The 15,362-nt window shown below is 49.2% G+C and overlaps 1 protein-coding gene across 1 annotated transcript in view; it reads right to left on the bottom strand.

Moving 5' to 3' along the window:
* Positions 1–15,142, bottom strand: part of LOC141073162 (uncharacterized) — a 28,109-nt gene extending 12,967 nt beyond the window's left edge. Inside the window, exons 1-2 of the mRNA XM_073560548.1 lie at positions 14,755–15,142; positions 13,185–13,308 (exon numbers count right to left, since the gene is read on the bottom strand). Of these exons, the coding sequence (XP_073416649.1) occupies positions 13,185–13,308; positions 14,755–15,070 (440 nt within the window). The 5' untranslated portion in view covers positions 15,071–15,142. The remainder of the gene's footprint in view (positions 1–13,184; positions 13,309–14,754) is intronic.
* Between the last annotated feature and the right edge of the window lie 220 nt (positions 15,143–15,362).

The following is a 15,362-nucleotide window of genomic DNA, read 5'->3' as shown; positions in this document are numbered from 1 at the left end:
TCTACAGGAGAGAGGACTCCACTGACCATAAGAGCTTACACTCTACAGGAGAGAGAGAGGACCCCACTGACCATAGGAGCTTATACTCTACAGGAGAGAGAGGACCTCACTGACCATAGGAGCTTATACTCTACAGGAGAGAGAGGACCTCACTGACCACAAGACCTTACACTCTACAGGAGAAAGAAGACCCCACTGATCATAAGAGCTTACACTCTACAGGAGAGAGGACCCCACTGACCATAAGAGCTTACACTCTACAGGAGAGAGAGAGGACCCCACTGACCATAGGAGCTTATACTCTACAGGAGAGAGAGGACCTCACTGACCATAGGAGCTTATACTCTACAGGAGAGAGAGGACCTCACTGACCACAAGAGCTTACACTCTACAGGAGAGAGAGGACCCCACTGATCATAAGAGCTTACACTCTACAGGAGAGAGAGGACCCCACTGACCATAAGAGCTTACACTCTACAGGAGAGAGAGGACCCCACTGACCATAAGAGCTTACACTCTACAGGAGAGAGAGGACCCCACTGACCATAAGAGCTTACACTCTACAGGAGGGAGAGAGAGAGGACCCCACTGACCATAAGAGCTTACACTCTACAGGAGAGAGAGGACCCCACTGACCATAAGAGCTTACACTCTACAGGAGAGAGGACCCCACTGACCATAGGAGCTTATACTCTACAGGAGAGAGAGGACCTCACTGACCACAAGAGCTTACACTCTACAAGAGAGAGAGGACCCCACTGACCATAAGAGATTACACTCTGCAGGAGAGAGAGAGGACCCCACTGACCATAAGAGCTTACACTCTACAGGAGAGAGGACCCCACTGACCATAAGAGCATACACTCTACAGGAGAGAGAGAGGATCCCACTGACCATAAGAGCTTACACTCTACAGGAGAGAGAGGACCCCACTGATCATAAGAGCTTACACTCTACAGGAGATAGAGGATCCCACTGACCATAAGAGCTTACACTCTACAGGAAAGAGAGGATCCCACTGACCATAAGAGCTTACACTCTACAGGAGAGAGGACCCCACTGACCATAAGAGCTTACACTCTACAGGAGAGAGAGGACCCCACTGACCATAAGAGCTTACACTCTACAGGAGATAGAGGATCCCACTGACCATAAGAGCTTACACTCTACAGGAAAGAGAGAATCCCACTGACCATAAGAGCTTACACTCTACAGGAGAGAGGACCCCACTGACCATAAGAGCTTACACTCTACAGGAGAGAGAGGACCCCACTGACCATAAGAGCTTACACTCTACAGGAGATAGAGGATCCCACTGACCATAAGAGCTTACACTCTACAGGAGAGAGAGGACCCCACTGACCATAAGAGCTTACACTCTACAGGAGAGAGAGGACCCCACTGACCATAAGAGCTTACACTCTACAGGAGAGAGAGGACCCCACTGACCATAAGAGCTTACACTCTACAGGAGAGAGAGGACCCCACTGACCATAAGAGCTTACACTCTACAGGAGAGAGAGGACTCCACTGACCATAAGAGCTTACACTCTACAGGAGAGAGGACCCCACTGATCATAAGAGCTTACACTCTACAGGAGAGAGAGGACCCCACTGACCATAAGAGCTTACACTCTACAGGAGAGAGAGGACCCCACTGACCATAAGAGCTTACACTCTACAGGAGAGAGAGGACCCCACTGACCATAAGAGCTTACACTCTACAGGAGAGAGAGGACCCCACTGACCATAAGAGCTTACACTCTACAGGAGAGAGAGGACTCCACTGACCATAAGAGCTTACACTCTACAGGAGAGAGGACCCCACTGACCATAAGAGCTTACACTCTACAGGAGAGAGAGGACCCCACTGACCATAAGAGCTTACACTCTACAGGAGAGAGAGGACTCCACTGACCATAAGAGCTTACACTCTACAGGAGAGAGGACCCCACTGACCATAAGAATTTACACTCTACAGGAGAGAGAGGACCCCACTGACCATAAGAGCTTACACTCTACAGGAGAGAGAGGACCCCACTGACCATAAGAGCTTACACTCTACAGGAGAGAGAGGACTCCACTGACCATAAGAGCTTACACTCTACAGGAGAGAGGATCCCACTGACCATAAGAGCTTACACTCTACAGGAGAGAGGACCCCACTGACCATAAGAATTTACACTCTACAGGAGAGAGAGGATCCCACTGACCATAAGAGCTTACACTCTACAGGAGAGAGAGGACCCCACTGACTATAAGAGCTTACACTCTACAGGAGAGAGAGGACCCCACTGACCATAAGAGCTTACACTCTACAGGAGAGAGAGGACCCCACTGATCATAAGAGCTTACACTCTACAGGAGAGAGAGGATCCCACTGACCATAAGAGCTTACACTCTACAGGAGAGAGAGGATCCTAATGATCATAAGAGCTTACACTCTACAGGAGAGAGAGGACCCCACTGACCATAAGAGCTTACACTCTACAAGAGAGAGAGAGGACCCCACTGACTATAAGAGCTTACACTCTACAGGAGAGAGGACCCCACTGACCATAAGAGCTTACACTCTACAAGAGAGAGAGAGGACTCCACTGACCATAAGAGCTTACACTCTACAGGAGAGAGGACCCCACTGACCATAAGAGCTTACACTCTACAAGAGAGAGAGAGGACTCCACTGACCATAAGAGCTTACACTCTACAGGAGAGAGAGGACCCCACTGACCATAAGAGCTTACACTCTACAAGAGAGAGAGAGGACTCCACTGACCATAAGAGCTTACACTCTACAGGAGAGAGGACCCCACTGACCATAAGAATTTACACTCTACAGGAGAGAGAGGATCCCACTGACCATAAGAGCTTACACTCTACAGGAGAGAGAGGACCCCACTGACTATAAGAGCTTACACTCTACAGGAGAGAGAGGACCCCACTGACCATAAGAGCTTACACTCTACAGGAGAGAGAGGACCCCACTGATCATAAGAGCTTACACTCTACAGGAGAGAGAGGATCCCACTGACCATAAGAGCTTACACTCTACAGGAGAGAGAGGATCCTAATGATCATAAGAGCTTACACTCTACAGGAGAGAGAGGACCCCACTGACCATAAGAGCTTACACTCTACAAGAGAGAGAGAGGACCCCACTAACTATAAGAGCTTACACTCTACAGGAGAGAGAGGACTCCACTGACCATAAGAGCTTACACTCTACAGGAGAGAGGACCCCACTGACCATAAGAATTTACACTCTACAGGAGAGAGAGGATCCCACTGACCATAAGAGCTTACACTCTACAGGAGAGAGAGGACCCCACTGACTATAAGAGCTTACACTCTACAGGAGAGAGAGGACCCCACTGACATAAGAGCTTACACTCTACAGGAGAGAGAGGACCCCACTGATCATAAGAGCTTACACTCTACAGGAGAGAGAGGATCCCACTGACCATAAGAGCTTACACTCTACAGGAGAGAGAGAGGATCCCACTGACCATAAGAGCTTACACTCTACAGGAGAGAGAGGATCCTAATGATCATAAGAGCTTACACTCTACAGGAGAGAGAGGACCCCACTGACCATAAGAGCTTACACTCTACAAGAGAGAGAGAGGACCCCAATGACCATAAGAGCTTACACTCTACAGGAGAGAGAGGACCCCACTGATCATAAGAGCTTACACTCTACAGGAGAGAGAGGATCCCACAGACCATAAGAGCTTACACTCTACAGGAGAGAGAGGACCCCACTGACCATAAGAGCTTACACTCTACTGGAGAGAGAGGACCCCACTGACCATAAGAGCTTACACTCTACAGGAGAGAGAGGACCCCACTGACTATAAGAGCTTACACTCTACAGGAGAGAGAGGACCCCACTGACCATAAGAGCTTACACTCTACAGGAGAGAGAGGACCCCACTGACCATAAGAGCTGACACTCTACAGGAGAGAGAGAGGACCCCACTGATCATAAGAGCTTACACTCTACAGGAGAGAGGATCCCACTGACCATAAGAGCTTACACTCTACAGGAGAGAGAGAGGATCCCACTGACCATAAGAGCTTACACTCTACAGGAGAGAGAGGACCCCACTGACCATAAGAGCTTACACTCTACAGGAGAGAGAGGACCCCACTGACCATAAGAGCTGACACTCTACAGGAGAGAGAGAGGACCCCACTGATCATAAGAGCTTACACTCTACAGGAGAGAGGATCCCACTGACCATAAGAGCTTACACTCTACAGGAGAGAGAGAGGATCCCACTGACCATAAGAGATTACACTCTACAGGAGAGAGAGGATCCTAATGATCATAAGAGCTTACACTCTACAGGAGAGAGAGGACCCCACTGATCATAAGAGCTTACACTCTACAAGAGAGAGAGAGGACCCCAATGACCATAAGAGCTTACACTCTACAGGAGAGAGAGGACCCCACTGACCATAAGAGCTTACACTCTACAGGAGAGAGAGGATCCTAATGATCATAAGAGCTTACACTCTACAGGAGAGAGAGGATCCTAATGATCATAAGAGCTTACACTCTACAGGAGAGAGAGGACCCCACTGACCATAAGAGCTTACACTCTACAGGAGAGAGAGGATCCTAATGATCATAAGAGCTTACACTCTACAGGAGAGAGAGGACCCCACTGACCATAAGAGCTTACACTCTACAAGAGAGAGAGAGGACCCCACTGACCATAAGAGCTTACACTCTACAGGAGAGAGAGAGGACCCCACTGACCATAAGAGCTTACACTCTACAGGAGAGAGAGGACCCCACTGACCATAAGAGCTTACACTCTACAGGAGAGAGAGGACCCCACTGACCATAAGAGCTTACACTCTACAGGAGAGAGAGGACCCCACTGATCATAAGAACTTACACTCTACAGGAGAGAGAGGACTCCACTGACCACAAGAGCTTACACTCTACAGGAAAGAAAACCCCACTGACCATAAGAGCTTACACTCTACAGGAGAGAGAGGATCCCACTGACCATAAGAGCTTACACTCTGCAGGAGAGAGAGGACCCCACTGATCATAAGAACTTATACTCTACAGGAGAGAGAGGACCACACTGACCATAAGAGCTTACACTCTACAGGAGAGAGAGGACCCCACTGACCATAAGAACTTACACTCTACAGGAGAGAGAGGACCCCACTGACCATAAGAGCTTACACTCTACAGGAGAGAGAACGGACCCCACTGACCATAAGAGCTTACACTCTACAGGAGAGAGAGGACCCCACTGATCATAAGATCTTACACTCTACAGGAGAGAGAGGACTCCACTGACCATAAGAGCTTACACTCTACAGGAGAGAGAGGACCCCACTGATCATAAGAACTTACACTCTACAGGAGAGAGAGGACTCCACTGACCACAAGAGCTTACACTCTACAGGAAAGAAAACCCCACTGACCATAAGAGCTTACACTCTGCAGGAGAGAGAGGATCCTAATGATCATAAGATCTTACACTCTACAGGAAAGAGATGACTCCGCTGACCATAAGAGCTTATGGGTCGCCCTCCCAGTGCCGTAGGGTACTCGGTACCGGGCCGGTGTCAGCGGGATGTGTCACAGCAGCAGTGACCCAGTCCTTGGCCCTGGGCACCCAATTAATAGGGGGAGTTTGAATGGTGGAATGTAGTTAATGGAATAGTTTGTGACGCCACCTGTGGTGTTCGGCAAGTGAGGTGTTAGGCCGACGCTGCATGCAGATCCTCTGGGGCTGGTGGTGTGTTGCAGCCAAGATGGTGAAGCTCCCCACAGGTGGAGCTGTAGCCCCAGGGCAGTATAGATGTGGGGGAAGAGGAGAGGCACAAGCGGTATGGAAGTTGGTATCCAGATGTAGCAGTGCTGGGTGTGTTGACGCAAGAATCAATGGAGGACACTAGGGCCTCTAGTTCCAAAGCTTTACTCACAGTCTGTAGTACACACAGGTGCCTGCCTCTGTGCCATGTCCTCTGTGTCAGAGTCCCAATCAACCTCCAGGTCAGATGGAATGCTCCCTTCCAAAGCTCCGCCAACATGTACCTTTCTGAACGTCTCCTTTTATAGCGCCTTTAAGTGTGAAGATCTCCTAGTACTGAGTTACACTGGAGTTCCTCCTGACAGATGTTCCCAAGAACTCTCCTTGTACGGCAGACAGCTGTAGCCTGCTTCGGAGACTCCTTACTCCTGAGTCCCGGCTCACTATCCAAGTTGCTGTTGTGCCCCCAAGTCTTAGATGGGAGTAGTGCATTTACAGCCCACTACTCCACCGGTGTCTGCTGCAGGACCATTACTGTCCATACAACCTCGGGGACTGCTGCAGCACCTCCTTCCTCCATCCCTCTCTCAGGGATCTTCTTTCCTCACTCCTCTCTGAGTGGCTTCCTCTCTTAGACTGACCTGTAATCCTAAACATTCCCGCTCTTTTATGTATTCTCAACTCCACCCGCCTCCCAGCACGTTTCGTGTTCCAAGTAGGTGTAGGGTTGGTGGGCCGCGCTGGAGGGTGGTCCCTCTGTATACCGCGCAGTGACGTACAGACACAAGCTGGAGGCAAGTGTCGGGTGCAACAGGTCCAAATTTATTCTCTCTCGCCGACCGCTAGACGGCCTCACAGTACACTGCACTTCCTTCACAGCACTCCAGTTAAAATATACAAGGGGACACCGTGCTTACTCCAGGGACGTCTATATACGTACCGTCCCCCTTCTTCACTCTGTGACGCTCCTGACAGCTCCGTCACTGTAGCTGCCGTAGGCCTGCACACCAACAGTAATGTTACTGGTCCCACGTCGTTCCAAACACGGTGTCCCACACCCGGAGACTCGTCTAAACTGCGGTACTTCGTGTCAGGACCACCCCCCTTGACTTTCTATCTCTTCAGTCCCCTGGTTGGGTTTTCCTCACAGTGCCACAACTTTTACAGTGTCCTCATCACGAGCTCCCCCGGGGACTGGAACTTTCTGGAACCCTCCTGTCAAATTTATATCTTTCCCGGTTCTCTCTAACCCCGACCCCCATGACCAATGGTTTCTTAAGCCCTGAGCTGATGTCAAGTCCTATGTCACACTCCTCCCTGCCCTCTAATGGTCAGCCCACGGTACTGCACGTCCACTACACTTTCCTAGCTGTTTCCCCACTGTAATAACTGACACCTGTCTAAACTGTGCAAACCTTCCTCTCTCTATTCTGATAAGTCCGTCCATCAGGTCACCTCAGGGGTGGGATTCAGCTGGTTCTCCCCGGTTCGGTGGAACTGGTTGTTAAAAAAGCAGCCGGTTCCCCGAACCGGGGAGATCCAGAGCCGCAATCCGGTCCTCTGATGTTGCTGGCGGCGCTGCCTGCAGGCAAGGAGCAGAGCAGGACTCTTGCTCTGCTTCCTGCCGGATACCGCGCGCGCATTGATACTTGATGTGCTGCTCTCTGTCTGCTGACTACTGGACAGAGCAGCACAGCACACCCCGGTGGCCCCCGCTGCCCGTGCACTGATTCCTGCGGCGCAGTGCGGCTATAATTCGCGGGTAACTAGACTCTGGAGCTCGCTGGACTGGACTCAGGAGTTACCCGCCGCTGTGGCTGCCCAGTGAGCTGAGCGCCTGAGCCTGAGCCTGGACAGGAGGACACTAGTCTGTGTGTGGTGACCGTGGCCCGCCGCCCGCCTGCCTCACCGCGGGATTATTTACTTCAGTCTTCAGTTCAACTTCAGCCTGCGGTACACACAGGCCAACACCAGGTCAGTTGTATATGTGCAGTGCTGCTGCTTATTGGGGACCCGTGCTGTGCAGTGCTGCCTACTAGGGACCTGTGCCTGCCTAATGGGGACCTGTACTGCCAATTAGGGACCTGTGCCTGCCTATTGGGGACCTGTGCAGCACTGTGCTGCCTATTGGGGACCTGTACTGCCTATTAGAGACCTGTACTGCCTATTAGGGACCTGTGCCTGCCTATTGGGGACCTGTACTGCCTAATAGGGACCTGTGCCTGCCTATTGGGGACCTGTGCAGCACTGTGCTGCCTATTGGGGACCTGTGACTGCCTTTTGGGGACCTGTGCTGCCTATTGGGGACGTGTGCTGCCTATAGGGAACAATGCTGCCTATTGGGGACCTGTGCCTGCCTATTAGGGAACAATGCTGCCTATTGGGGACCTGTGCCTGCCTATTAGGGAACAATGCTGCCTATTGGGGACCTGTGCCTGCCTATTAGGGAACAATGCTGCCTATTGGGGACCTGTGCCTGCCTATTAGGGAACAATGCTGCCTATTGGGGACCTGTGCCTGCCTATTGGGGATTTGGCACTTTGTAGTTCTGATGTGATTTTATAAGTACTATACATTAATAAATTATTATTACTCTGTCGATTGTACTTGTGGTTGTGATATTTTCATGAACCATTCTTTTTGTGGTGTTCTAGTTGTGGAAATATGCCAATTTAACCCTGCAATTAAAATCAACATTGTTTGACATAGATGGGACTTGAGTAACACCAGTTTGCAGGAAGGGTATGGTGATTTTTACTTTTAATTTCCATTAGGACGCAGACATGTAGTGCACAGCCTGGCCAGCCGGACAGTCAAGTGAGACAGCTGCATAGAAATATATGCAGCTGTCACTCTCGGGTCAGGAGAGCCGCTGGCCAGAATGTGCACTGTTCTGATCTCATTCCAATTTATTTTTTTTTCAACTGTTTGACTGCGCCCCTACTTGTATATGTTTGAGGAAAAGGTGCGTGTAAATGGGTGTGGATTAATAATGGGTGTGGCTTAATAATGGGTGTGGCTTAAAATAGGGGTGGTTTTCATACACACAAACACAGAACCTGTTGTTAAAAATTTGAATCCCACCACTGGGTCACCTTCCCTACACAGGAAGCCACCAAAGTTGCTCTGCTACACTCCAAGCAGGAAGCCGCAATGTGGCTTTGCTGAACTACTCTGTTGTGTGGGGTGGGAATGTTGGAGCGTGGTCAAGAGCCTCCATCTCACCTGGATGGTGGGGCACCACACCTCAGGAGGAGGTGCAGTACCTCTATGGCGACTGAGCCTCAGGTGCGCCACACTTACAGTCTACAGGAGAGATGACCCCACTGACCATAAGACCTTACAGGAGAGAGAAAGAGACAGGACCACACTGATCATAAGAGCTTACACTCTACAGGAGAGAGAGAGAGGACCCCACTGACCATAAGAGCTTACACTCTACAGGAGAGAGAGGACCCCACTGATCATAAGAGCTTACACTCTACAGGAGAGAGAGGACCCCACTGACCATAAGAGCTTACACTCTACAGGAGAGAGAGGACCCCACTGACCATAAGAGCTTACACTCTACAGGAGAGAGAGGACCCCACTGACCATAAGAGCTTACACTCTACAGGAGAGAGAGGACCCCACTGACCATAAGAGCTTACACTCTACAGGAGAGAGAGAGGACCCCACTGACCATAAGAGCTTACACTCTACAGGAGAGAAAGGACCCCACTGACCATAAGAGCTTACACTCTACAGGAAAGAGAGAACTCCGCTGACCATAAGAGCTTACACTCTACAGAAGAGAGAGGACTCCGCTAACCATAAGAGCTTACACTCTAAATGAGAGAGAGTACCTCACTGACCATAAGAGCTTACACTCTACAGGAGAGAGAGGACCCCACTGACCATATGAGCTTACACTCTACAGGAAAGAGAGGACTCCACTGACCATAAGAGCTTACACTCTACAGGAAAGAGGACTCCACTGACCACAAGAACTTACACTCTTCAGGAGAGAGAGGACCCCACTGACCATAAGAGATTACACTCTACAGGAGAGAGGACCCCACTGACCATAAGAGCTTACACTCTACAGGAGAGAGAGGACCCGACAGATCATAAGGGCTTACACTCTGCAGACGAGAGAGGACCCCACTGACCACAAGAACTTACACTCTTCAGGAGAGAGAGGACCCCACTGACCATAAGAGATTACACTCTACAGGAGAGAGGATCCCACTGACCATAAGAGCTTACACTCTACAGGAGAGAGAGGACCCGACAGATCATAAGGGCTTACACTCTGCAGACAAGAGAGGACCCCACTGAGCATAAGAGCTTACACTCTACAGGAGATAGAGGATCCCACTGACCATAAGAGCTTACACTCTACAGGAGAGAGAGGACCCGACAGATCATAAGGGCTTACACTCTGCAGACGAGAGAGGACCCCACTGACCATAAGAGCTTACACTCTGCAGGAGAGAGAGGACTCCACTGACCATAAGAGCTTACACTCTTCAGAAGAGAGAGAGAGGACTCCGTTGCCATAAGAGCTTACACTACAGAAGAGAGAGAAATACCCGGTGACTCTGGAGATAGAAAATGAATTTGCAGTACGGGGAAGCGCTGATCTCTGATAGCCCAGGTAGTATCCACCACTGCACAAGTTATGGTAATCTGTAAGGTGTCATAGTTGTAGGACATTATGGAGGAGCTCGAGGTTTCTAATGCTTCAGCAGCAGGGTCATGTTACTGAGCAAGATTTTATTTTTTGTGAACTTCAAATGAAATTTTAAAGTGATTTAATTTGGTGTAAAACCTCGAATTTCAGGAAATTTAATTTGAAATTGATCCTCCGGAGATCGTTCTGCTGACCTCTAGTCCTTGTACCTTGGGGAGCCCATGTGTCTCAGCTCCACATACATTAACCCTTGTACACATGGGACGTTGCTGGCTCTGGTACAGATTTTGCTACTGGCTCTTTCTAAGCTGATACATGTAGCAGCTTCTGAATATATACACTGCTCAAAAAAATAAAGGGAACACTAAAATCCCACATCCTAGATATCTCTGAAGAGAAATATTCCAGTTGCAAATATGTATTCATTGCATAGTGGAATGTGTTCAGAACAATAAAACATAACAATTATCAATGTAAATCAAAATGAATATCCCATGGAGGTCTGGATTTGAAATGATATTCAAAATCAAAGTGGAAAATCAAATTACAGGCTGATCCAACTTCAGTGGAAATGCGCCATGACAAGGAAAAGATGCTCAGTATTGTGTGTGGCCTCCACGTGCCTGTATGACCTCCCTACTGTACAATGCCTGGGCATGCTCCTGATGTGGCGGAGGATGGTCTCCTGAGGGATCTCCTCCCAGACCTGGACAAAGCATCTGCCAACTCCTGGACAGTCTGTGGTGCAACGTGATGTTGGTGGATGGAGCGACACATGATGTCCCAGATGTGCTCAATCGGATTCAGGTCTGGGGAATGGGCGGGCCAGTCAATAGCTTCAATGCCTTCATCTTGCAGGAACTGCTGACACATTCCAGCCACATGAGGTCTGGCATTGTCCTGCATTAAGAGGAACCCATGGCCAACCGCACCAGCATATGGTCTCACAAGGGGTCTGAGGATCTCATCTCGGTACCTAATGGCAGTCAGGCTACCTCTGGTGAGCACATGAAGGGCTGTGCGGACCTCCAAAGAAAAGCCACCCCACACCATTACTCACCCACTGCCAAACCGGTCATGCTGAAGGATGTTGCAGGCTGCAGATCACTCTCCACGGCGTCTCCAGACTCTGTCACGTCTGTCACATGTGCTCAGTGTGAACCTGCTTTCATCTGTGAAGAGCACAGGTCGCCAGTGGCGAATTTGCCACTCCTGGTGTTCTGTGGCAAATGCCAAGCGTCCTGCATGGTGTTGGGCTGTGAGCACAACCCCCATCTGTGGACGTCGGGCCCTCAGACCATCCTCATGGAGTCGGTTTCTAACCGTTTGTGCAAACACATGCACATTTGTGGCCTGTTGGAGGTCATTTTGCAGTGCTCTGGCAGTGCTCCTCCTGTTCCTCCTTGCACAAAGGCGGAGGTAGCGGTCCTGCTGCTGGGTTATTGCCCTCCTATGGCCCTCTGTACATGTACTGGCCTGTCTCCTGGTAGCGCCTCCAGCCTCTGGACACTACGCTGACAGACACAGCAAACCTTCTTGCCACAGCTCGCATTGATGTGCCATCCTGGATGAGCTGCACTACCTGAGCCACTTGTGTGGGTTGTAGAGTCCATCTCATGCTACCACGAGTGTGAAAGCACGACCAACATTCAAAAGTGGCCAAAACATCAGCCAGAAGCATTGTTACTGAGATGTGGTCTGTGGTCCCCACCTACAGAACCCCTCCTTTATTGAGGGTGTCTTGATAATTGCCAATAGTTTCCATCTGTTGTCTATTCCATTTGCACAACAGCATGTGAAATTGATTGTCAGTCAGTGTTGCTTCCTAAGTGTGTGGTAGGGGGCCGGGCTAGGGGGGTGGACCACTGCTTACCAGACGAGGCAAAGACAAGACGGAGACAGCTTCCACTTGTGTAACAGTTCTGGATTTATTTGTCGTCCTCCTGACGACCACCAAACATGCAGCTTCTTTACACCACTGTATTGCCAGGCCCGGGTACCTATTCTTCAGCTCCAGTCGCAGTAATGCACCTCGCGGATCTTTCACTGGGGGCTGTCCTAGACCAATGTACCCCCAGCGCTTCACCTGCCCATGGTCGTCTTCCAATCGGTACCCCCGGGGCCTCATCTGTCCTGCGGTCCATTGAGTCAGGGTCTCCCCTTGACTGTCTCTTCTCCTTGCCTGTCCTGCGGACCGTCGGGTCAGGGCCACCCCCCTGACTGTCTCTCCTTTGTCTGTCCCCCTGGCTGAGCTCTTCTCCCTTTTCCAATCTTCTTCTGAGCTCCTCCCGGGACTAAACTCTCCTGGAGCCCCGCCTTCTTCTGTTTATCCCCTCTCTCACAGGGGAATTTCCCACCGGGCTCCTATCTCCCCGCCCCCATGACTATGCAGTTTCTATAGCCCTAAGCTGAAGTAAAGTCCTGTACTACTCTCCCCTGCCATCTTGTGGTCATTTCACGGTACTGCACTCCCTTTTCTGTCTTTCCCTGCTGTTACCTTTCTAACCTGTCAATCTCTGTCCCTAGTGCACAAACTGTCCCCTCCTTCTACCAGTCACATCTGTCCGTCAAGTCACCTTCCCCACAAGTGGACAGTTTGATTTCACAGAAGTTTGATTTACATGGAGCTATATTCTGTTGTTTAAGTGTTCCCTTTATTTTTTGAGCGGTGTATATAAGAAATGTCTTATTACTGAGATCGGGATATTGGGGAGAAGAGCTCCTACCTGTACACGAATATAGGAATAGTGAAATCAGAGGCTTTCACATCGGTCTCGGCCTCCACAATCCTGTCCACCAGCTGAAATCTTTTGCTCCAATCCACCGACTTGTCCAGAGGCAGCAAATTAGCTGAAAAGTTACAATTAGGCATCAAATAAGTGATAACAACTATAAATGATACAATCAGAAGGCATTGAATTCATCATCATCATCATCACATTCTCTTTGTTCAGTTACTTCGGATACATAGCGGATGTTTCATGACGTGTGACCACCGCTCCGGTCATTGAGGCCGCTGCAACAGTCAGAACCGGGGATCAGGGGGACCCTCATTCTGGACAATGGTGCAGGTCCCAAAGTGAACACCTGCATCTATTACACATGAGATAAACCCTGCGCTGTAACCCGGATATAAACAATACAAGGGGCAGTAAGAAATAACCCGCACCCTGACGGCAGAATTTATGTCAATTATCTTTCAGAGACGATCAATTCTGAATTTTCAGCCATAATAATCTCTCTGTATACATACTGGATACTGTCACACTAAACAGCTAGAGGACGGACACGGGGAAAAAAGACGTGCAATGATAAATATAGCAATAAGAATAGCCCGTATACAGTAATGCTCAGATAATCACTACCATTGTCATGGGGATTAAGAAAGCAGGAAGCTAAAAAGGGGGAGAGAGAAAACAAGAGAGCACTACCAAAGCGCCGTAAAAAGCTTTAAAATGATAATGGTGATGCGTTTGTATCTGTCACCTATAGGCAGGCTCGGACTGGCCCACAGGGTAACAGGGGAATTCCCCGGTGGGCCCCTGTGCAGATCTGGACCCCCAACCCCACTCTATGGGCAGTACTTGGAATAATTCACTTGATTCACTCTGTACAGAAAAAGAAGTATCTCATCATTCATTAACCAAACTATACAGTGTATTATGATATAGAGATACAGGTAAATTTGTGAACGAGGGGAGTGTAGTATTTGTATGCAGGTGAAAAGTGGGCCCCCCAAGGTCAATGTTACTGGTGGGCCCTTGGCACCCTAGTCCGACACTGCGTGTAAGATCTAAACAGGAAGGTGCGAGGGTGGACCTGGCTTCTTACTGACGTACTCACGTTATCACTGTAATGATTCTTCTTTTATATTTTAGTAATCTGGATTTCCGGTGCCATATTGTATATATCAAGAGTGTGAATGTATGGAGGTCATTAAATATTTCATTGCCCCAATTCAGCAATGGAACAATCTAGATGTCCTTTGTTCTACCACCAGTGTCGGACTGAGGTGCCAAGAGCCCACCAGTAACATTGACTTTGGGGGCCCACTTTTCACCTGCATACAAATACTACACTCCCCTCACTCACAAATGTACCTATATTGCTAAATAATAAGCTGGGTAGTTTGGTTAATGAATGATGAGATGCTGCTTTTTTTCTGTACAGAGTAAATCAAGTGACTTATGCCAAGTACTATCCATATAATGGTGTTGGGGGCCCAGATCTGCACAGGGGCCCACCGGGGGATTCCCCTGTTGCCCTGTGGGCCAGTCCGAGGCTGCTTACACTTACCAAGTTGGGCGAAGATTTCCCCAATTTCATATGTGTCCATTTTGGAGCAGCCCCTGTTATCGACCAGGACAATGTTCTTGGTGAGCTGGTAAGTCAACCTCTCTGTTGTGTTTTCCTCATCTGTATCCGCTGCATTTGCCCAATTTTTGTAGTCACTGATGAACCAGACACACATCACGGTGTTGATAAATGACGACTTCCCATGACCGCTGTACCCAAACACCTGCAGGAGGATTCTCTGAAAACCCTGGTTGCCCCTTTTACATTTGTCAAAGGTAAAATCTCTAATCTTCCTCCTCCGTCCTTCATCGTCCATGGCTGGTGAGATGTCTGCACCTTCAACGCTCTACACTCAGAATAAGCCACCAAGATGTTAGGCCAAAGTCTTCTTTTTACAGCTTCTTCTATCTGAAAGTTGCTTAAGCTTTTATCTGCTCCTACTTTAGGTCTTGACTTTTTTCCTAAGATTGGACTTTCAAGTGGATTTTAAGACAGGGGGCAATGTGTGAATTCTGAACGGAATATGTTTCTACTTCCTTGTACAATAGCTTCCTACACAGTATGTAATATAGAGGTGAGAAAGTAAAATGGCTTTAGCAATAAATCAT

Source organism: Dendrobates tinctorius, unplaced genomic scaffold (genome assembly GCF_039654945.1).
Source record: "Dendrobates tinctorius isolate UK_male_01 unplaced genomic scaffold, ASM3965494v1 ptg000297l, whole genome shotgun sequence".
Lineage (NCBI taxonomy): Eukaryota > Metazoa > Chordata > Amphibia > Anura > Dendrobatidae > Dendrobates > Dendrobates tinctorius.
This window is presented reverse-complemented; position numbering and strand designations above follow the sequence as displayed.